Raw genomic sequence first — 22,813 nt, forward strand, 5'->3', positions numbered from 1 at the left:
TTATGGAACCAGATTATGGCCTATGTAGCCAGATTAGCCTTGATGTGTGACCTCCTGCCTCTGTCTCACATGGACTGGGGATTTAGGAGTGTGCCACCACAGCTGGTATTCCATGCTGTGGATTGAACCTAGATCTCCATGTGTGATAGGCAAACACTCTACTGAGCTACATTCCCAGGCTCCTTGCAGGCAAGTTTCTATTTTTCACTTACCTAGCTTAACTCCTGTTGACATCTTTAACCATAGTTCAGTTGTCAGCATTAGCAGGTTTAGTGTTGGCCCTGTTTCAGTTTGACCATGGTGTCCATCCTTTCTCTGTTCTACTCCAGTGTCACTGAAGGTGTTTAAGATGGCGTTAAATGACTAGAATCACGGTTTAAAATAGAGCATTGTAGAAAGAATGGCAGTAGTGTTGCTTTTGCCCAGAAGAGCGGTGGTGGTAAGAGTACACTGAGAGGCTATTGGACAGCTCGGGCCCCAAGGGTCGTCAGGGTAGGTAATTCTGCTTAAGGAGAGAGAAGAAAGCGTTCAGTGACAACTTTGAGCAGCACGTTTGAGGAGTGTGCAGAAGAACAAGTGCTCATAGGAGCCAGTAGGATGGCATGGAAAGAAGTGATAATTCCACCAAAGCCACAGCCAGAGAGTGAGTACAAGCCAAACAGAAAGGGCAGGGAGCTAGCTCAGCAGTTAAAGCACTGGTCGCTCTTTCAGAAGCAGGTTCGAACCCTAGAGCCCATATGATTGATGTTGCACAATCAAATGGTAACGCTAGGGTCAGTGCCCTGTGTGGCTTCCATGGGCACCAAGAACATAAATGGTATATAGACATATAGGCAAAACCACATAAATAATAAATAAATTAAAATTCAAGCCTAAGAAGCCCCATCCGTGAGAGGTGGCCTGATCATTAGAGAAGACAGCTTTGATAAAACAGGTTGTAAGATGGGAGACAAGGAAAGGAGACCCTAAGCCTGAGGCACCAGCCACCTGGGAGAGGCATTAAATGGACACTGACTCCACAGAGTCTGAGCTGGAAACCACTAGGGCTGGATCCTAGGGCCTCAGGAGAGTGGGCGTGCTGGCTTAGACTACAGCATGAAGTGAAGTGGATAAATCAGCTTTGGAGGGGATAGCAGGATTGGTCCCCTATGGCGACATGCAGACAGATCAAGTATGTGTCCATTTGGGAATGAGAGGTAGAGTAGAGTACTTGACTGGTAGATTGAGCTCTGTGTGGAAGGCAGGAGCTTGTCGACCTGAGGGCTAAAGGTAAGTGCTCACACTGGGCAGGAGTCTTGGGGTTGCTTGGGCAGTTTATGTACCCCAGGGAATGGTGAGGGTCTCATGGTGACACCAGTCTGTAATGTGAATCTCTCCACACAAAACCAAGATGTGAGCCTAGAGAAGCAGCTTGGGCTCTTTCAGGCCAGGATAGCCAAAGAAAAGAAGGACAAAGTTGAGAACATTGACAAGAAAAAGTCGGATATGATGAACCCTGAAATCCAAGTTCTAAAGGTAGTTAGTTGTCCATTCTGTTCTAAGGACAGAAAGGACCTAGAACACATGCAGTATCAATCCCCCTTCATCCTCAGACTGGCTAGAACCTTCTGAAATCAGGGCATCAGTGTATACTCAGTTTGGCTGTCTTTCAGACTCTGGGGTTGTCTGAGATGGGATTCTCACTTTGTAGACCCAATCTCCCAAGAACTATGCCAACATGTCTGGCTGAAGTGTCCTGTCTCTGAGCTCTGCCAGTGAAATAAAAGCAAATATGGTCTGTGGGAACTCTAGGAATGATCCATAAAGGGAAACCATCAGGGAAGTATGTTCTTGTCTTTTTTCCGTATTCCTCTTCCTCCTCCTCCTCCTGCTGCTGCTGCTGCTGCTGTCTGGTACACACCGTGGTAGAGCTCTAGTCTGGGGACACTAGAGCAGAACGGAGGTGGAGATCCGAGTCTCAGCAGACTGTTTGTTAGATCTGTTCAGCTGTTCTGGACAGTCAACTCTTTCCTTCAGACCTCAGGCTTGGCCATGGGTTACCTAGATCTACTCTGCCACTTCTAGCTATAGCAGTCCCTAGCGGCTCAGCCCTTCCAGCAGGGCTGGGAATGGGCCGGGGGAGGTGGGCATCTGTGGTAATGGCCAGAGCATCGCCCTGTTACTACAGCGTATTTCACTTTTAATTCTGACATATAATGTAATGATCTTTTTTAAGGCCCGATGATATTATCTGCCTGACTAGATTATTGAGTCTTCATCATCTCCAGATAAATTTACGGCCAGGACGAGGCTCAGGATTTATCATCAGTCAATAGAGCTCAATACTCTAACAAGGCGTGTAATAAGATATACATATTTAATGATCCAAGGGGAGGAGCACTAATGGGAGCCCAGACTGAGTGGTCCAGGGGGCTGGGTCGGGGCTCTGCCATAGGGCTGCCATGGCTATGGGGACACAGACACATTTTTGGCCCTGTGGTTCCAAACTTTAGTCTTTCTTAGGACTGCATATCTCCTTCCTGAGACTCTAAGGGCAGACAGAGACAGGACCTGAGCACATGTTATTTCCTAACCCCCATCCCACCCCCAGGGAATTCTCTCCTGTTTCCAGACCCTAGAAGGGCTAGGTTGTTCTCAGACCTGCCTGTTCGGGTCCCTGAACATCAGAAAGGGCCCACAAGGGAGGGAGTGCTGGGGCTCTATGCCCAGGCCATGCTGATGGTGACGGATGGTTTTTCATTATAGCCTCTCAGGTCCTGCCCGCGCCCTGTGTGGAAATTCTATTTATTCCCTAATTTGTAAAAATTCCCTCTTTATCTGATCCCAATCAGGGCGGGGTAATTGGCTCTCTGGGGCAGCGGCTGGGGTCCTTGATGAAGAGCTATGTGGATGTAGCCAGCCTGGCCCCCTCCCATCCTGCCACCAGGGCCCACAATTAATAATGATTTGCAAATGGCAGACAAGCAATAACACAGAAAGATGTGGCATCCGTGCTGCCTCTTCATTTCCTCCCCTCACAGATATAAATGGCCACAGAACAAAAACCCAGCACTATAAATTCTGAAATTAGTTATTCACTGGGATAAATGGGGTCTGAAGCCTACAGTCCCACTCCCTACCACCCCTGCCCTTGCTTTCCCTGACCCAGGCTCTGTTTTCTGGACTTCCTCTTTAAATATAAACTCAGATCCTCACCTTCCTCCCACCACTCCAGTGACTGCTTCTTGGAAGTGAGCACTTGGTCTAGGCTTGCTCTTCCTCAGTGGAGACCGCAGCCAGTGAGTGGGATCTAGCTCCACCTCCTCTCTGGCTGCTTGACCGGGCTTCTATCCCCATTCTGCATTGGGTGTGAATGGAGTTGATGTGGCTGCCAGGCTTGGGAGTCTGGATCAGAGCTGGTCAGATCAGAGTTGTCTTTGGCATTTGGGATCAATCCAGTCATTGGCTTGGCCAAGTCTGAGTTGGGCTCCTAACAGCCAAATGCAGTGTAAGTGACTGAGGGGCTGAGGCTGTGCTTACTGGTCAGGCTTCTCTGGGAGGCTGGCAAAGGCATTTCCGGGCACCATGCCCTCTCGGCCAGGCACATCCTCCCCCCACCCCCCAAGTGGCTGTGAGCTGGCGGGTAATGGGCGTGTAATGGCCTCATTTCCATGCCCGGCCTCCAGGAGCGGCGGTAAGTGTTTGATTGCCTTAATTTCCAAACACATCATTATCCTAGCTTTACCAGCGCTTAATAAACACTTTATGAGGATTTTTTAAAAAACATCTTCGGTCCGCATACTTCTCTGAAGTGATAAACTCTAATTAAGTCTAATATTTAAAAATATGGTAATGGTGAGTTGTTTGAATAAGTGGACTGCATTTCTGTAATTTCATTATTACGTAAAACACGCTAATTATTTGGAGCACGCTTATTACAGAGAGAGAAATCGCCTGCTAATCAAGATGAAATTGCCTTTTCCCCTTATTGTAGAACCACTGCCATCCTTCACCATCAGCCCTGTGGCACCTCAGGCACCTCTGTGGGGTGGAGGGTGATACAGGGAGGGGCGGGAAGAAGGGGTCACTTAAGAGTCGAGGCCATAAGGACCCTGTTTGGGGAGGGTTAGAAGCTAGAAGAGTGCTGAGTGGGAGGAGAAGAGAGTGTTTGTCTGGAAAGAGTGTGGCCAAGGTGGCCATGAATGGGAGAAGGACATAGGAGACTGTGAGGGCCCAGGCTGGTCCATGGGACACAGAATGAGTGTCAGGATATTAATTTTAGAATAACATTATTATAGGATATTAGAGTAACTAGTAACTAACATAGACACTATTTTAAATACTCCACAGATAATTCATTTTATCTTTTAAATTATCCTTTAAGAGTAGTTGCTGTAATTTTTCTTTCCATTTTAGAGAAAAAAAAACAAAATTAGAGAAAAGTTAAAAGTTCAGGAACTTAGTTAGGTTCAGTTGTTAAGTAGCTGAGTCTGGACTAAACTCAGAATCTGAGGGTCTCTGCTGTTTAAATTCTAAATTCACTGGCTTGGGCTCCTTTGGATGCTGAACACTGCTGGCCCCACCAGAGTTCAGCCAGGCAATGGTGGTACATGCCTTTATAATCCCAGCACTCAGGAGACAGAGGCAGGTGGAACTCTGAGTTTGAGGCCAGCCTGATCTACAGAGTAAGTTCCAGACCAGCTAGGACTATATAAAGAGTTCTTGTCTCAAAAGTACACAGTAAAAGTCAAATTTGAACTTAAGATAAAAGTAGTTTTCAGTGCATGTCCCGTTTGAGCTGGGACAGCATTTAGTCTGGCGGTCCTTTCAGATTGGCCTAGGACACCCACAGCACTTTTGCTCAGGACATTATTGCTGCTGTATAGCCAGATGGATGTGGGTATAAGGTCAGTGAGATTCTAGAGTTCTTGTGATTTCCTCTTTCTCATGCACAGGTCCTGCTCCTTGCAGGTTCTTTCTCCCCTGTCCATCCCTGCAGCCCAGCTTTGCTGGCCTCTGCTCCGTGGGCTCAGGCTCCATCCCTGACCAGTCCCTGGACAGATTACCAGACAGGTCCGGTGGTGGGCCTTGACATTTCTCTGCACGTTCCTTTAACCAAATTACCTCTTAGTCTCTTAGCCTCTTAAACCAGCAAGCAGGGCAGTGGTGTTGCACGCCTTTAATCCCAGCACTTGGGAGGCAGAAGCAGGTGGATTTCTGAGTTCCAGAACAGCCTGGTCTACAGAGTGAGTTCCAGGGCAGCCAGGGCTACACAGAGAAACCCTGTCTCAAAAACAAAAACAAAAACCCCAGCAGTTTTCCACCCCTGATTCTCCAAGTTGATCTACTCCTTTGGTCATTTTTGTTTTCTTTGTCTTATTTCTTTTCTTCTTCCTCTTCCTCTTCAAAACAGGGTCTCACTATGTAGCTCTGGCTGTCCTGGAAATCATTACATCCCCTTTGGTCATTTTATATTTCTTCTCTTTACTGGTTCTAACAGTACTGCACATATGATAAGAGCTGCCATTTCAGAAGGGTGCAGAGAGAGAGGACAGTTTAGTCCATAATAAGTCAATGGGTTCTGCATCAGAAAAATAGTAAAGTTAGAGCTATTTCTTACATACACAAAAGTAATTCCAGACAGATTAAATAGGACATAGAGCTAAAGCAGGAGTATGGTGCACACCTTTAATCCCAGCACTCAGAAGGTACAGGCAGACAGAGCTCTGTAAATAAAGGCCAGCCTGGTCTACATAGTGAGATCCTGTAGAAAAAAATTTCTAATAACTGTCTGGAGAGATTGCTCAGCTGTTAAAAGCCCTGGATCTTCTTCCAGGGTACCTAGGTTCAGTTCCCAGAACACACAACTGTCTGTAACTTCAGTTCCAGGGGATCCAGCATCCTCTCTGTCCTCCACAAGCACTGTATACATGTGGTACACAGACAGACATGAAAACAAAATGCCTACATACTTAAAATAAAAATAAATCTTAAAAAGTTTAACATAATAAATAATGATAATAAAAATATAGCTATGATATGGGATACATTTGTTTTGTGGGCTTCTGTGGGGGAAGTATATACATGTGAGTTTGATACTGGATGTCTTTCAGCCATTCACCCTATGGAGAAAGGGTCTCTTACTAAACCCCAAACTCTCCCAGTTCAGCGAGATTGGCTGGCTAAGGACCCTTCCATCTCTGCCTCTCTGCTACTGGAATTGAAGGCTTACACTAGCATGCCTGGCTATTCTGTGGATAACCAGGGCTAAACTTCACCAACTGAGCCATCTCTTCAGCCCTTTGTTTTCTTAACAATGAGATAGAGAAGTTCTTCTCAAACCAGACACTAAGCCTTGAAATCCTAATGAAATGCCTTATAATTTTAGATGACTCAAAGAATCTTACTTAATTCATCCAAAGCTTCCAAATTCCAACTTCTCTGGGATCACTTACCAGAGTGGCACTAAAATCCTAGAATCACTTCTCTCCCAGTCCTCTTGTGAAAGCTTATCTCTTTTCAAAGAAAATTTTGTGTGTGCACACATTTGTCCATGCAAAGATGGAAGGGAGAGGACAGCTTCTGGAAGCGGGTGTCTCCTTCCCGTGAGCCCGGGCTCAGCCCAGGTGTCAGGCTTGCACAGCAGTGCTGTCACCCACTTACTGTTTTATTTGGTTGGTTAATTGGTTGGTTTTTTAAGACTGGATTTCTCTGTGTAGCCCTGCCTGTCCTAGAACTCGCCCTGTAGACCAGGCTGGCCTCAAAAGTGCTAAGATTAAAGTTGTGTGCCACCACTGCCCAGCTAAAAATTTTATTTCTTAAAAAAACTCTTAGTCTCTTCTTTACACTGTCAACATACTCCCACCACGGCAAGCCTAGTTCTGGGTCAGCCTTTCAGGTGTGAACCATAATTCTATCTGCTCACAGATGGTTCTAACTTTAGTCCTGTCATTTTCCTCTTTAAATGCCTTAGTGTCTCCATAGTGCTACCAGAGTCAAATTCTTGAACTCCTTAGATTGGCATTTAGGGTCCTTGGGTTTCCTCTAGTCAGTCACTGCTAACTTGACCACCCATTCATATGTCACGGCCTTAGTATGTCCCCCACCCCCATGCTGTCACTCCACAGATCGCTTCCAGTGGTGTCTGTTCTGTATTGCCTCTTCACCTTAACCCTAACTTTCTGAGCCAGCTCCCTTTCAGCTTTGCACAGCTTTGTTCTTCTGGGAATCCATTCCCAAGCTTCTGAAAGAAGCAGTTCCGTGCCTCCTTTGTACACAGCACTGCATCTCTTAGGGGCTCTCTTTAAGTTCTGCAAGTACAGGGAGCTAGTCTTGGGCATCCAGACCCAGTCTGGCCATACACATCCAGCACACAGAACAGGTTGGCACTCACTAGGTGAAGTGAGAACATGGATGAAAATCCTTGACGTATTTTCCAAGGGCTTCTTGGACCCTTTCCTCATAAAGGTTTTCCCTGGCCAGTGTCCTGCTGGCCTGTCCTGCTAGTGGCAGGGCTTCCTTCCTGCACTGTGATCTTCAGTTTCCAGACTATGTAACTAGCAAGCATCCAGTGCCACCTCAGGCGGGTTCCTTTATGAGGGATCTCAGTCACCATTCCAATAGCAGCAGCTTTGCCAAGCAGCTCTGACCACTCTGGATGGAGGAGGTACCTAACAGACTTAGCCTTCCTTGCTAGGTGCTTGCCTGACCCATCCCCTCTGTGGGTTTGCAAAGCTGTTACCCTTCCATTCTTGTCTTGTCAATATAAAAATATTTCTGACACTAATAATTTTAATGTCTTTCAAAAGAAAAGTTCTCAAGCTGATATGGCTAGCCTTGTAGAACTTGAAGGTACAGGCCTATTTTGGAGGCGTCTGTTGTGAACACAGCACAGCAACCTATTACCCTGCGTCACAGCACCTTTCAGCTGACCCAATTAGCTCTGCGAGAGAGAGATGCCAACTAACGCAAATGGCCTCAGAGCTTCAGTCTGGCTCACCTTTCCCTACTCCCAGGAACCCACTTGGTGGAAGGAGAGAAATGACCACCCTAAGTTGTCCTCTGAATACACACCTGTAACTGTAGCTCTCAAAAGGTAAGCGGAACCAGGAGTTCAAGGTCAAGGCTATCCTCATCTATAGTAAGTCCGAGACCCTGCCCAGGGCTGGGGGGGGGGGGGCTGAGGATACAGCACAGTTGTAGAGGACTTATCTCACATGTACACAGCCCTGGGTTTAAGTCCCAGATCCATGCAAAGGAAGGGAGGAAAGTACAGGATGGGCAGGATGGCTCAGTGGGTAATGTACCTGCCACCATGCCTTCTGACCTGAGCTTGATTCTCTAGGACCCACTCAGAAGGAGAGAACCAACTCCTACAAGCTGTCATATGACATGCACATACACAGTTAAAATACATGCATGTGTGTGTAGACTTTAATCAAGCATTCTAGTGTACACCTTTAATCCCAAGTGCTGAGAGACAGAAACAGATCCTAGGGTTTCAGGCTACCCAGGGCTACATAGTGAGACCCTATCTTAAAAAGAAAAAGAAAAAAATGCAGACTTTAAACAGAAGGCGGGAAGAACCACTAAAGGATTTAAAGAGGGAAGGACATGATAAGTGTAAAAAGGGTCATATTGGCTACAAGAGGGTGGGACTTACAGGTGACTGGCTACTGGAAAAAGGAAGCATTTACCTTCCCAATGCTGTGACCCCTTAGTACAGTTCATGTTGTGGTGACCCCAACCACAGAATGATTCTTGTTGCTACTTTGTAATTTTGCTAAGCAGTGTCTCAGTTCCTAAGACAGTCAGAAATACATGCTTTCAGATGGGCACGACCCACAGGTTAAGAACCACTGGGTTACAGAATAAGGAAACGAGATCTGCAGAGGTTTCAGACCTGGTTAGGTCTGGCCAGTGTGCATGAGGTGTTGACCTCTTGGGAGTTTCAGGTGATTTACTGTACAGTGCCATTTGCTGATGTCAAGAATGCACGAGGAGGAAGAGAAAACCTGGGGAGAATATTCTGTACTGGGGTGTTTTGATTCTGTGTATCTGGAAAGAAGTGTTTGAAGATTTGAATTTGTGGTGGGACTGAAGAGAAAGACCCTGGAGTGGGAGGATAGCCATCAGGAGCAGCCATAGCTCAGGATTTAGGTGAAGTTGGCCATGTATGGCATGGGGAAAAGTGAAGACTGACTGAGGTGTGTAGGCACCTCTTGGCACTTGCTCACTGATGGCCTAAGGGTCTAGACTAGGATATTTACTTGGTCCAAGGGAGGCAGATTGAGTGATTTGTCCAGCATTGAGGGAGGAGCCAGATGAAGTCAATAGAAAACTAATTTTCTTTTCTGCTAAAAGAAATGAGGTGTGTGGCCGCTGGGTAATTGCAGATAACGAGGGGACTTATTCTTAATATGCACAGCGGCCATGGTCTTCCAGAGCGCTGAAGACAGGAAGGATGTGAGGTGCCCTGACAGGGTTAGGCTTATTTGGGGAAAACATCCCTCTGTCCCAGGTTCCCTCTTCTCTCAATGATGCCATCGCGGCATCTGGCCCCACAGCTCCTGTCCTATTCCTGTCAACTGCTCAGCTCTCCTGTCACACTCCTCCCTCTACCCCCACCGCACTGGCGCACTCACTAAGGGAGACAAATGACAGGGCCTCCGCTGAGCGGGGTGCGTGTCCGGCCCATAAACCACGGGGATGGGTCATGTCTGGAGTTGCCATGGCCGCCACTACCCACCCATCTGTCTTCTCCCCATTCTGCCTCAAAGCAGACCAGTCCTGACTGGTTTCCTGAGTCCCTGGAGAAACACGATATCAACTCCCCACATCTCTGTCCACCATAGGTACATACATATTGAACCCTTCTAAGACAGGATCTACACTAACTGGCCTGCTCTAGATCCCTGGTTAATGAGACATCAGAGGTCCCCTTTCTTAGGCCACATACAGTCTTAGTGAGAGCAAGCATAGCTCAATGGAAGGCAAAGATTCCGAGGCCTCCTGACCTCACCACCACCCCTCACTTGATTACCTCATCACTGTATGGTACTTCTGCATCACAGCATCTGTGAAATGAGATGATGGCTCAGGGACAAGGGAGGGAGGTGGGAAAGGAGGAGGAGATGGTTGGGGACTGCTTTGGGAAGCTGAACCCAGGTAGATGGGCAGTTTCTCTCAACCTTCCTAACACTACCACCCTTTAATACAGTTCTGCTACTTCATAACTATAACTTTGTTAGCATTATGAATTGTAAATATCTGATATTCAGGATATGATGTGACCCCTGTGAAAGGGTCATTTGACCCACAGGCTGAGAACCACTCCCTAGTAGGACAAGTTCCAAGTTGCTCCCCTTCTTGCATCTAGTCCTATCCTTGCAAAGTCCCCAGAGTCCCTACAGCCTCCAGGCTACTACAACAGCTCACAGCACGGAGTTTTTCAGAGGCCAATACCAGAGAAACTAATAGAGTCTAACATATATAGACTATTTAACCAGATATTTGAGCACAGACAAGGTCCCAAAAGGTTACCAGCTGCTAAGCCTACTCAGACAGGCAGGTTGTAGGTTGACTACTGCGTGTGTCTGGCAGGCTGATAGCAGCTACATGGGGACAGGTATCCAGGGCAGGTGTTTACCAGGGTTCTGACACAGCCATGCCAAGTCTTGTGCCTTGTCACCAGTTGAGTATTGCCTGGGCCACAGTCTGTCCGTCGTCCGCCCCCCCCCGCCCCCCCCCGACACACACAAGTACCGACAAAGTCACCCTGGCTGTGGGTGTGATGAATGGCCACACAGTAATGAAATGGAGACATCAAGGCGGGTGGCGGGAAGACGGAGTGTGGCGGACAGGCCGTCCCCATGTGGCGGCAACAAGAAGGATCGCCCAGCGGCCAGGGGCCGTCAAGGGAGAAATTACACATTTACTCTGCCTTTTTCTTACTGCGACGGCGCCCATACATCACCACTGGGGCCGGGATGGGACACAGCGGCCAATTTCCAGCATGAATTATGGGACTGAGAAGCACTGAGTCCGGGCTTCCTGCAGGCCCAGTATCACCCAGCCCAACCCAAGGCTAGCAATGTTGTCATCAGAGCCAGAGATGTCCTTCTCAGGCCTATAGCTCCTGAATCTGGCCCGTCTAAATGTCTTCTCTTCTTTCTAGATGACTGCAAGAACATTGCCAACATCATGAAGACATTGGCATACCGAGGCTTCATCTTCAAGCAGACATCAAAGCCCTTCTGATTGGCAGAGGACGGGATGGGGCAGGACAGGGTAGCTGCTTGGCCCAAACCAGAATCCTCCTCTCCCTCACCAGAGGGAAAAGGGAGAGTGGCACAGCTCTGCGCCCAGAGTGTCCCCCAGCTGCCCTACAGGCTTGTGCCCTGTGTGAGGGCTTGGCCACTTGGCCCCTCTGGAGCAGACACTTTGTGCCCCACCCCACTCCCATTCCTCAGTCTCAGCCCAGTATTAGCCCCTGCCATTATAGGCCTGGGCTAGGGGGAACCCAGGTACTCAACTGCCTTCTCCCTAGTCCACAGGCTTCTGCTGGGGCCACCAAGCCCTCCCTGTGCCCCTCCCATCCATAGTGCATGGTGTGTGGTGCCCCCAGGGCTCCAGGACAGATCAGGCCCCACCTTGTGTCCACCCTCCCCTCATCCCTGCTGTGAACGTGCCACTTGAATAAAGTCGGGGAAACAAGGTCCTGGTGTGTCTGGAGCCACCCTGGTGTCTAAGGCTGTTGATATGCCAATGTTCCAGGCTTCATCTCTATACAAAGCCATCAGCATGTGAGCAGCTGACACTATAGTACCTTCAACGCCTTCACCAAAGTTACACAAACTGGGGGCAGGGCTGGGGTGGGAGGTGGGAAATATCTGGATCTGCCAAAACTGCTGAGATCCCAGCCGTGTGCAAGATCATCTTAAATGTAAAACCACAAGTGTTCGAGGTGCAGGGTCTAGGCAACTCAAAAGTGGCTAAGGGCCTAATGTGGGCGTTGCAAGCAAGCCTTTAGGAACTTGCTGTAGTGATCAATTGATATATCAGGCTGTCCTTCCAGTCAAGGATATGAGGAAGTGAGGAAACAGAATCAGCCAAGTCCAAAGTAACAGCTCTATTTACACCATACCACCAACTCGGATGGCCCCTTATGGTTTCTTGGCTTTCTTCACAGAAGATGAGCTGGAGGCCGATTCCCGTCGTTTCCGCTAAAGAGACAAAAGTGTTGAGGTTAGTAGCCTCTGAGGTTGGACTCAAGGCTTAGTCTGTCATTTTTCAGAGAAGAGGCCCAATAGTCAACCCTCTCCTGTCGTCAGCCTCGCCCCTCACAGTGGCAACCATTCCCTTGAAGGCACTGGAGAGAGTAGGCTCTGTAAACGATGTGTTCTCTTGCAGAGCCAGGTCCTGCTCCCCACAAGCCTGTCCAGGCTCTTACCGAATTGGGTGTGAGGGGTGCACCCACGACATCAATGATGGTATCCTTGGTGGGGTCCAAACCAAGTCCAGATTCAGACACTGTTGGCTCAGCAGAAGCCGGGGTTGGTCCCACTGCTGCTGCAGCAGGGGCCCCCAGCACTCCTGCCCGAGCCAGGGCCTCGTGCCGGTGCCGCAGCATCTGTAGCTCATATTCACAGTTGGCACAGGCCTGCTTGAGCTCGTAGAGTAACACCAGGTCGCTCCTCAACTCATTGAACATATGCACCAGCTCCTCTGTGGGGGTAGGGCTCAGGTCTGCAAGCAAGACAAAGTTGGACTGTGGTCAAATGCCTGAAACATGAACTGCCCTCCCTTGCTTAGGCTCTGAGAGAAGGGGTCATTCTGTGGGGCTCAGCATCACTCACCCACACCAAGTTCCAGCAGCATCTGTTCCAGCGCCTTGATCTTCTTCTGACCCACAGAGCTGGGCAGCTTCATCTGCAATGATGAAGGTAGCTAAGTCCTCCACCTCTTGGGATGAGGCACATAGGTAACCCATGGGTGTAGCTGTGGCTGAAATGGAACTAGCTGAGAAGTGGAGAATGGTAAAGGCAGACTAGGCTTGGCCATGCCCTGAGGTCCATAGCCCCCTCTCCCACTGCTCTAGACTTAGAGCTGTAGCATTAGGCCACCTGGATCCAAGGGCCCAATACTGCATGAGGTGACTCACCCGCTGGCTCCGTAGCGTGACACCTGCTGACTTAAAATCTGGAAACTTGATGCCTGCAGTCTCAGGGACAGCCTGGAGAAGAGTTAAGGAGCCTTAGGTGTCACGGGGAGTGGCCCAGGGACCTGATAACTCAGGATACTCTGAGAATACCCACTGAAGCTGGGGACCCTGTGCCAGGTGACCCCTCCCCCCTTGAGCTTGCTGGGTCAGCCTTCACACCGGCTTCTCAGCCTCCTTCTTTTGGGGTAGCTTCTTCTTGGGAGCCTTGCGTTCCGTGCGCCGCTGCTCTGCAGTGGTGTCTGCTGCTGTAATCAGCTTCTGCAGGTCTTGGCTGCGCTTCTCCCGCTCTTTTTTCCGGGCCTCAATCTTACGCAGCTCCTGTAGGAGGTACTCCTCCTCTGCCACCTGCAAAGCAAGAAATGCTTCCGTGTGTATGAGGGCTGTGTGGAAGCAGGTGGCTGGGGAGCTGACGGGACACTAGGTTATCTATGAGGGACCAGAGGTAAGGAGACTCCTGCAGAGAAGGGAGGAACAGGGATCATGGAAATGGGCTGGAGGTGAAGGGGCCTGGGGGGAGTGAGAGCTGAGCCATGGAGAGTGGAGAGCAGAAGGCTTCAGGTGTAGAAGAGGTTATGACCTGCTCTGGGGTTCGGTTATAAAGCCGCTCCAGCTGTTCCTTCCGCCGTCTCTCATGTCCAGCATCAAACACTGGTATTTTGAGATCTGTGCCTGGCACAGCCCTCACGTTGGCAAGCTTGGCACAAATGTGGTAGTACCTCTCTTTCAGGTCCTCCACAGAACGCTTCTGAGGATCAAGACACATGGAGAGGAACACTGAGGAGCATGGAAGAAATGGCAGAAGGATTGGGCACTCAGGCAAGTGCATACCAGCTCACCTTGAACTGCTGGTGGTCATACCGATCGTGAATAACTACGAAGCGCAGATCAAATCGGCGGCTGAGGTCAAAGAGGTGGTCAGTCTCTGCCTTAGTCCATGCGTCATCATGAAGGTAGAGTTGATACTCCTGCTCTGAGTACACGGGCACCTGCACCGTCTACTGGCACAAAGACATGGGGACCACATTCCTTTGTGTATGTCCAAGCAGGCTTGCCATGTTAGCACACCCTTCCTGTTTATTACCAGCCCCGTATCCCTCCAGGAGCAGCCTGTTGGAAGGGAAGACCCTGTCTGATTAGTCAGAGGCCCTCCCTGTAAGGCTCTGGGTCAGTGGCCTACCTGATTCACTCAGGACAACTTACCATCTTTTGGAATGGGCCACAAGCTCCTATCTGATTTGTAAGCACTTCTAGGCACCCAAGGGTCAATTCTAGAATGACAAACCCATCAGACAGGGAAAGGCCCAGAGCCTTGTCTGAAGCACTATTGCCACCCAGTGGTGACAGTAAAATGTGCCGTCTCAGAGTACTTCAATGTTGGGCCTCTCCAGGGAAACTTAGCGCCTATGCCCCTTCCTCTCCTGGCCCATATTCCTCCTGCCTGGGTGCCCTTTCAGTTACCAATCTCACCACAATTGAGTCACAGGGCAGAAGTCTAAGAAGGAGTTGGTGCTGGGCTAGAACAGGAAGTTTTGCATGAATTCAAAGCACGGCAGGCTCTTGGACACTTCCACCAGATGTCACACATCCCCAACCTTAATATGCTCAACACTGCATTCATCCCTCTTCTTCAAACATCCCCAATCCACACCTCAGTCACTGCCACCAAAGCCAGCATCAGAAGCCCGTGTATAAAGATGGTCTACCTTTCTGTTTTGTTGTCGACACAGCCTTGGTAAAGTGGCCTTGGCTGGTCAGCACTCTGTGGAAACCACACTGGCTGTACTTCACAGCAGTCCTCCTGCCTCAGTCTCCCAAACACTGGGATTACAAGCACACATCACCACACCTGACATTGGAAGCATCTTTCAATTCCTACTTTTTCCTTAATTTTGCCTCCAGAATCCCCATCTCTCAATGGCCACAAGCCATTCAGAGTAGCACAGCACTATCCTGTTGTACTCAGGCCGCCCTGCAGTCCTCTTCCAATCAGTTCTCTATCTGCAAACATCTACACCATGCTCCGTACAGGGCAGACCTACAGTAAGAATGGAAACAAAGAAGCACTTTTATGTCACAACTGTGTGTCCACTCATGTAATATAAACATGAACTTGTGTTCTCTTAAAATCCTAATATCTTTCTCAGTCAACGCTGGACTACAACAGAAAAGATCGTTCGCCTGTTCCTAAGAAAGATGCTGTTCTAGATCAACTTCTGAGATAAAGTGCCTTCTAGATAATTCATAAGTTCAAGAGCAAGGCTTGGCCATTCCTTTCCCTCAACTTTATTCTTAATTCCATATACCTTCTACCAACTGAACATTCTCATCCTTTTGACCACTCAGACATCTTTCTGGTAAATCTAGTTTCCCAGACTTGGCTGCATATACCTCCTCGTAATTTAATCGTGTGTGTGTGTGTTTTGAGGAGGATGTGACTATGGAGACCAGAAGGCATTGGGTGTCCAGAAGAAGCTGGAGTTGGAGGTAGCTATGAGCTACCCATCTGGTTGCCGGGAACCAAGCCCCAGTCTGGAAGAGCAGCCTGGAAGACTTAATTACTGAGTCATCTGTTTAGCCCTGTGCTGGTTTTGTTTTTATTTTGTAGCCTAGGCTGGCCCTGACAGTATGTATCTGAAGATAATCCTGAACTCCTGTTCCTCCTGACTCCACCTCCCAAATACTGGGACTACAAGTATGTACCTCCATACCAGGCTAAGTAAACCTTAAGGCTAAATAGAAGTGAACTAGTGAGGGAGAACAGGGGATGACAAAAGGACATAAGATGAAAATACTCTAATGTGTGCGCACACCTGGCTGGGAAACAGTGAGCTGAGAAGAGAGTCTGCTATGGCAATGAACCAGCTGTTGCAGGGAGTGCACCCCCTTCTGGGAGCTTAGAAATGAGCTAAGGGTGACACGCATGATCCAATGAGGCTAGTTTTAAGGAGACTAAAGGTCTTGTTTCTGGATTTGCCCCACCCCCCAGCACCCACGTGTCAGCTCGCAGTCCTTTATGATTCCAGTCCCAGTGGTTCCAACTCCTCTTCCACCTATACAGGCACTGCACCCGTGTGGTACACAGACAGAGACAGGCAAACCCTCATACACATAAAATTATTTTAAAGTCCTGTTTCTTGCATCTAGGACCACCTAGCAGCAGAGAAGGTGCTGGAGTGAAAGAAGAGTAGGAAACTAAGCAGCCACCTTCAGCAGTGGTGGAGGGGAGAAGCCAAAAGCCCAAACAAAGCAGCAGAGAAGGCACAGGCCTAGAGGCTGGAGAGTAACAGGGAATCCCAGAGTTGGGCATGAAGAGCCAAGGAGGGTGCCACCCTCAGTGACTCCTGGACTCCTGTCCTGAGCAAGAGCAGAGGGAGAGTCACAGAGAGTAAGGCCCCTCAGAGGTGCAAAGGGAGAGTCAGGAGAGTAAAACCCCTCAGAGGAGCAGAGGGAGAGTCACAGAGAGTAAGGCCCCTCAAGGGAGCAGCTTTAGAGGAAGAACATGAATTCACTCAATCTTATAGTCACCCAGAGCTTGCCAGAACTCATCCAGTCCTGACCTGACTCTACTTTAAAATCTATGAGTGGCTCCAAGTTCTTAAGCTTGGTTGCTAAGGGCCACCTGGCATGGTGACTGTTGATCAACAGAGCCACACCTCCCTCCCATGACCCTACATGGAGCGTTAGGCTCTATCGGTATGCGGGAATGCCCAGTGCAGCCAGGACATGTGAGCCTTTTAAAGTTACACTTTAAACTGCAGCTTTGTTTCAGGTGTGTGGGATGGGATCCTGGAGGTCAAAGGACAACATTTCCGAGTCTGCTCTCTCCTTCCACCACCTGGGCCCCAGGGATCAACCTTGGCGTAGGCCTGGCTGCAGGAGCCCCCGGGCCTTATATTCTTTTCATATTTTTCTTCGCCATGTTTTATGTGTATGAAGGAAAATGAATCACTGTACCTAGTACCATCATCAAGGAAACTCCCATAACGTTCCAGCCTTCTGAGTAGTTTATCTCCTACTGGACTGTAACTATATCCATATCCCCGTCTCTCAATAACATAACATTTTTAAGGACAGATACTTTGTCTGACTTATTTTTGTTCTCAATGTTTAGGCTTCAACATGCTGGAACAGTAAGTACTAAATACAAACTGAGTGTTTTTTTTAAAGATAAAAGAACGTCTGTGTTTCCCAGTCCCTCCCCCTCCCTCAAATCCTTCACCTTTTCAGTGAGCTCTGTCAGTCTAGCTTCTCCATCAGTTGGCCCCTAGAGTCCTAAGAATGATAGTGGGAGGGAGGACACGCTGGTTTGGAATGAATGTGATAGAGCCACACTGGACTATGCTCAGTCTAAGAAGCTATAAGCCATCAAAGAGAGGGCCCCAGGCACAAGATATGTCACACTGAGAAAAATCTGAGTTTGAGCTCCTGGTGTTTTAAGGTCTTAATTCTAGACTGTTCTGAGCCACACTGTACCTTAGCCACAGGCTATACAATCCTAGCCTACTCTAGCTTTTCCTCTCAATGGCTGGATGAGACTGGAAAAGGCCCTGCTTTAGGAAAGGCTCTACAATCTAGACCAAAAAAACTAACTGGTCTTGGTTTACGGTGCTTAGCCATAAAGGGTGAAGAGCACAGGCAGAGATTTGATTGGTAACAAATACCACCTTCCCAGAGAGGCCCTCCCTGACCACTCTTAGGTTTGACAAGGTGGCTCAGAAGGTTGGACAACCTAAGTTTGATCTCTGGGGCCCAGCTCTCAGGTGTCCTCTGATCTGTTGGGCATGTGTCATACAAATGCTGACACATACCAAATAAATGAATAAAACGCAGGCCTCTTCTACACCTCCAGCAAATGTCCTGTTTTCTCATTTCCTGTCATTCAGCTCTAGTTCCAGCGTACTGGCAGCAGTTCTTTGCCAGAATTCAATTTATTTCTTTACATGCATGTCATCCCCTTCCACTTCTTTGTCCTGTTGTTCAAAGCTAAGAGAAATGGCCAAGTCAAAGATGAGTTCCAAGTGTGCAATACAGGCCACAGTGTAGAAATGTTCCCTCGCACTGAATAGGAATAGAGGAAGGGTTAGGAGTTCTGATGTGAGCCACCCATGGGACATTCAGAAAGGGGTATTAGTAAATGAGATCTTCTGGGGTGAGGCCATTAGCTGCTGAAGTAACAGAGCTAAAGGAGAACAATGAAGAAGCATGGAGAAGCAGAAAGCTGCACCTAGGATGCAGCTGTGAGGAGCAGCAGTACTTGAAGGGCCAAGGGAAGCCACTAAAACCCACAGGAGATCCAGGAAAGGGCAGAATGCAACAGGCAGAAGAAACCCACGAGCAGCACTTGACCTAGAACCGAGTGGGTAACCGAGGCTGGGACTGAGCACATCTGGAGCCAGCCCTGGGAGACTGGAGAACTCAGCAAGTGGCTCAGCTTTGCTCTGTCAGCAACTCACCTTATTGAACCTGGCAAAAGGGTAGTCCTTGCCCTCCTCCGCCGCTCGTCGCCAGTGGAAAAACATAGCGCCGTCCTTTCGAGCTGGGTTGGTAAAAGGCATCCATTTCCAAGGGCGAACCTTCTTGGACCCCAGTTTCGCCTTCACTGTCCGATACCCCTGACCAGTGTCACTGGGCAGCAGTGGGGGTGCATCCCTGGCAGTGGAGGTGAAAGGTTAGAAGCAGGTGTGTGAAGAACCTCTGAAGCCAAGAAGCTCAGTCTACCCCAGAATAAGGAAGTCGTGTCCTGGAGCAAGACACTGAGCTGTCCTGCAGGAGGAGCCCTAGTTGGGGATACTGGCAAGGGGCGGGGGGGGGGGGGAGTAGAAAAAGAGAAAATAGGGACATGGGGCTATGCCTGGTGAGCTGGGAGAAACACGAGGACTTGGGATTCCAATACTTGCTTTTTGTCAGAGTAAAGCAAAGCGTAGACCTCCCGATGCATGCCCTCAGGCCTCTTGAAGGTCAGGGTCTCTGAGGACTTCTTGGACTTTTTCTGGGAAGAAAACCACAGGGGGAAAAAATGATGGCCCAGACCCACCTGAACAAACAAATGCTGAACTAAAGTCCCGGGAACCCACTCATGGGAGCGTCTCTACACCGTCTGCACAGGTTTCCTCTCCCCACTCGTGTCTGAATTATCAGGGAAGAAAGTTCTTCCCTCACCTCAAGACTGTCACAATGTCTTGCTCTCTCTTCCCAACAACTTACAAGTGTCAGGTTCCCTAAGTCCTCTCGTCCGTTGGCGGTTTCCCCACTCTTTTGGTCCCCACCTCCCAGTGTCCCCTCTTCATCACATTAAGGGTGGCATGCTTCTTGTTCCATTGTAGCTCTCCTTTTATTATCACTTCCATCATCTCTCTTCTGGTAACACCCCTTCCCCATCCCTTCGCCAACACCTTCACCCACACTTCAGCCCGCTCAAATACCCCTGCTACCTTGTCCGGGTTGATAATATCCTTTTTGCTGATGGTCCCAGAGGCGGCATCTCCCTCTGGACCCCCGAGTTCTAGAATGTCTCGTACATCTGCGCCCGTAGCCATCACGCCCGAGGGGTGAGGTAGTACCCCGACGTCAAGGGTCCGTACCTGCAGAAAGACTGCTACCGTTAAGGGGGCGGTGTCCCTGCAACTCCCGCTCCAAGTGGGGGCAGGGTGAAGAGGCCAGAGCCAGAATGGTCCACACCAGGTTTGGGTGCTGCCTCGTTCTCGGCCTCCCCGCGCAGGCGTCCCTTACGGTCACACTGTCCTCCCTGCCTCGCCATCCCCGGGGATCCACACCTGAGTCCCCCAGCTGTAGCCCACTCCTCAAATTACCTCTCTCTGAAGACCCACGGATAGAAACTTCCGGCTGTGCGTCGTAGAAACGCAACCCTTAGAAACACTTCCGGTCGGTGCTTAGACAAACAGGAGCCGGCTGGCAACCCAGTGTGCAAGCTACCGGGCAGGCTGAGTTGCTCGCTTGCTGTGCTCCTAGGAATCCGCGCGAGGCGATGCGGGGCTTGCTTTTGACATTTACCTTCTATTTCTCTACATTGTGTCCCGGGCAATGAAAAGAAAACCCGAAGAGAACTCTGTGACATTGAAAAGTCACTTATTTTCTCAAAACCTATTTCAAAACACTTAATTTGTTTACAAAATGAAAATTGTAACAGCTCCTGCTTAAGTGAAATACCAATAACCCGTGTAAAACAATGGCACAGTGCCTGGGACATTATTTTTTTCTTAATTAACTGGATTAATGATAGTAATTGCCTCTGCTCATTCAGTGCCTCTCTATATTACCAGGCATTGCCATTGTGCTAAACTTTCAAAGCAGAGCTAAACTAACTTCTCCAGCTGCCAAGAGAGTAAGATAGAAGGACTCTGTCCTCTCTCTCTCTCTCTCTTTCTCTTTCTCTCTCTCTCTCTCTCTCTCTCTCTCTCTCTCTCTCTCTCTCTCTGCCTCCCCCTTTCTATCCCTCTTCTTTCCCCACCACCCAGGGTGGCCTCTTAACTCACAGAGATCCCCCTGCCTCTCAAGTGCTGGGATTACAGGAATGTGCCACCAGGTCAGGCTCTTAACTTCTTTATTTAATTTACAACTCCCCTAAAATGGGTTGTGAATCTTTACTCCTTTTTTTCTTTTTTTTTTTCTTTTTTCTTTTTTTTTTTTTTTGCCAGTATAATGTAACACACACACACACACACACACACACACACACACACTGTACTGTCAACACACAAACTAGAGTTATCTGATAGATGAAAACCTTAACTGAGAAACTGCCTTTAAGATCCAGCTGTAAGGCGTCTTCTTCCTGAGTGGTCAGTGGGGAGGGCCCAGCCCATCGTGGGCAGTGTTATTCCTTAGCTAGTAGTTCTGGGTTCTATAAAAGGCTGAGTAAGCCAGGAGAAGCAAGCCTGTAAGCAATACCTCTCCATAGCTTCTGCATCAGCTCCTGCCTCCAGGATGATACCCTGTTTGAAATCCTGTCCTGAATTCCTTTGGTGATAAATAGCAATGTGGAAGTGTAAGCCAAATAAACCCTTTCCTCCCCAACTTGCTTTAGGTCATGGTGTTTCATGGAAGCAATAATAACACACACACACATACCACGCCACATATCTACGTTCTTAGGTTGTCAATATTTAAGAGTGACCAGAAGCCCTTATCTTGTTTTCACAAGGGAGTATGTCATTTCAACTGCCTTAACAGCTATCAGTCTATTTACTCTTGACTCCCATATTAGTAGTCGCTATCTCCTGCCCCCCTCCAAGTACGGCCTAAAAGAAAAAATGACAAGGGGCTGGAGAAATGGTTCAGTGGTTAAGGGCACTGACTGCTCTTCCAGAGGTTCTAAGTTCAATTCCCAGCACCCACATGGTGACTCACAACCATCTGTAATGGGATCTGATGCCCTCTTCTGGTGTGTCTGAAGAGGGCAACAGTGTACTCACATAAAATAAAGGAAGAAAGAGAAAGAAAGAAAGAAAGAAAAAAAGAAAGAAAGAAAGAAAGAAAGAAAGAAAGAAAGAGAAATTTAAAAAGAAAAAGAAAAATGACAGACAATATTAAGTGTTGGTGAGGATGTAGAATAACAGAAATCTAACACATTGCTGGTGGTAGTTAAATAATTATAACCACCTAGAAACACTGTTTGATTCTGTCTACTAAAATTAAACATACAGAGACTTCCTGTCACAGAAACTCTACTCCTGAGTGTATTCCGTATACTAGTAAATATATTGTGATGAAGATAATTGCTTATGTTCATCAAAAGATATAAATAATAAACAAGGGCTTGAGAGAAGACTTGGTGATTAAGAGCATTTGCTGCTTTTCTGGAGGACCTGGGTTCTGTCCCCAGCACCCATATGGTGGCTTTCAATTATCTGCAACTTGGGCTGGGCACGGTGGCACACACACCTTTAATCCCAGCACTCGCTATGCAGAGACAGATGGATCTCTGTGACGTCAAGGCAAAGCCTGATGCAGTGGCTCACAGGTTTAATCCTAGCACTTAGGAGTCTGAGCTCTAAGCAAACTTGAGCATTGTAGTAACACACACACACACACACACACACACACACACACACGACCCAGGCATGTAATCAGAGATACTAGGGAGCCTGAGACAGGAAGATAGCAAATTCCAGGCCTATCTGTGGTGCCAAGCTCAAGATCAGCCTAGGCAACTTAGTGAGACCCTGTCTCAAAATTTAGAACCAGTGAGAAGCAGGTTAGGGATGTAGCCCATCAATAGTATATGTTGTCCAGTGTTTGCAAAGCCCTTGGTTCAATCCTCAGTTAAACAAAAATATAAATCTAAAAAAATGTAAGTCATGGAGGAGATGTCTTACCGGTTAAAAGTGCTTGCTGTACAACCATTAGGACCTGAGTTTAGGATTGCAGTACCCACATAACAAATGCATGCACACATGCACAGGTACATGCTCGCACACCCACACACACATCAAATAAATAATTTTTTTAAAGATTTATTTATTGTATATGAGTACACTGTCACTGTTTCAGACACCCCAGAAGAAGGCATTGGATCCCATTACAGATGGTTGTGAGCCCCCATGTGGTTGCTGGGAATTGAACTCAGGACCTCTGGAAGAGCAGCCAGTGCTC

At 48.3% G+C, this 22,813-nt stretch overlaps 2 protein-coding genes across 5 annotated transcripts in view; one reads left to right on the forward strand and one right to left on the reverse strand.

Moving 5' to 3' along the window:
- Nucleotides 1-11,712, forward strand: part of Eri3 (ERI1 exoribonuclease family member 3) — a 124,337-nt gene extending 112,625 nt beyond the window's left edge. For 2 of the 3 annotated variants that reach the window (XM_021159298.2, XM_021159299.2), the window contains exon 9: nt 11,156-11,712. In XM_021159298.2, coding sequence (XP_021014957.1) covers nt 11,156-11,238 — 83 coding nt within the window. In that variant the 3' untranslated portion in view covers nt 11,239-11,712. The remainder of the gene's footprint in view (nt 1-11,155) is intronic. The other variant, XM_029476773.1, reaches the window with a different exon arrangement.
- Nucleotides 11,713-12,094: 382 nt separating this feature from the next.
- Dmap1 (DNA methyltransferase 1 associated protein 1) lies at nt 12,095-20,070 on the reverse strand. 2 transcript variants are annotated; one of them, XM_021159301.1, is made up of 11 exons: nt 20,011-20,070; nt 19,633-19,782; nt 19,099-19,190; nt 18,655-18,850; nt 14,038-14,196; nt 13,779-13,946; nt 13,361-13,546; nt 13,142-13,213; nt 12,837-12,909; nt 12,431-12,726; nt 12,095-12,203 (listed from the first exon to the last, which is right to left on the reverse strand). In XM_021159301.1, exons 2-11 carry the CDS (start codon nt 19,735-19,737, stop codon nt 12,144-12,146), a joined length of 1,407 nt encoding a protein of 468 aa, XP_021014960.1. In that variant the 5' UTR covers nt 19,738-19,782; nt 20,011-20,070; the 3' UTR covers nt 12,095-12,143. The 2 variants fall into 2 exon arrangements, with proteins under 2 accessions (XP_021014960.1, XP_021014961.1); XM_021159302.1 differs by having other exon boundaries at nt 19,633-19,793; nt 20,011-20,053.
- Between the last annotated feature and the right edge of the window lie 2,743 nt (nt 20,071-22,813).

Source organism: Mus caroli, chromosome 4 (assembly GCF_900094665.2).
Source record: "Mus caroli chromosome 4, CAROLI_EIJ_v1.1, whole genome shotgun sequence".
Classification (NCBI taxonomy): Eukaryota; Metazoa; Chordata; class Mammalia; order Rodentia; family Muridae; genus Mus; species Mus caroli.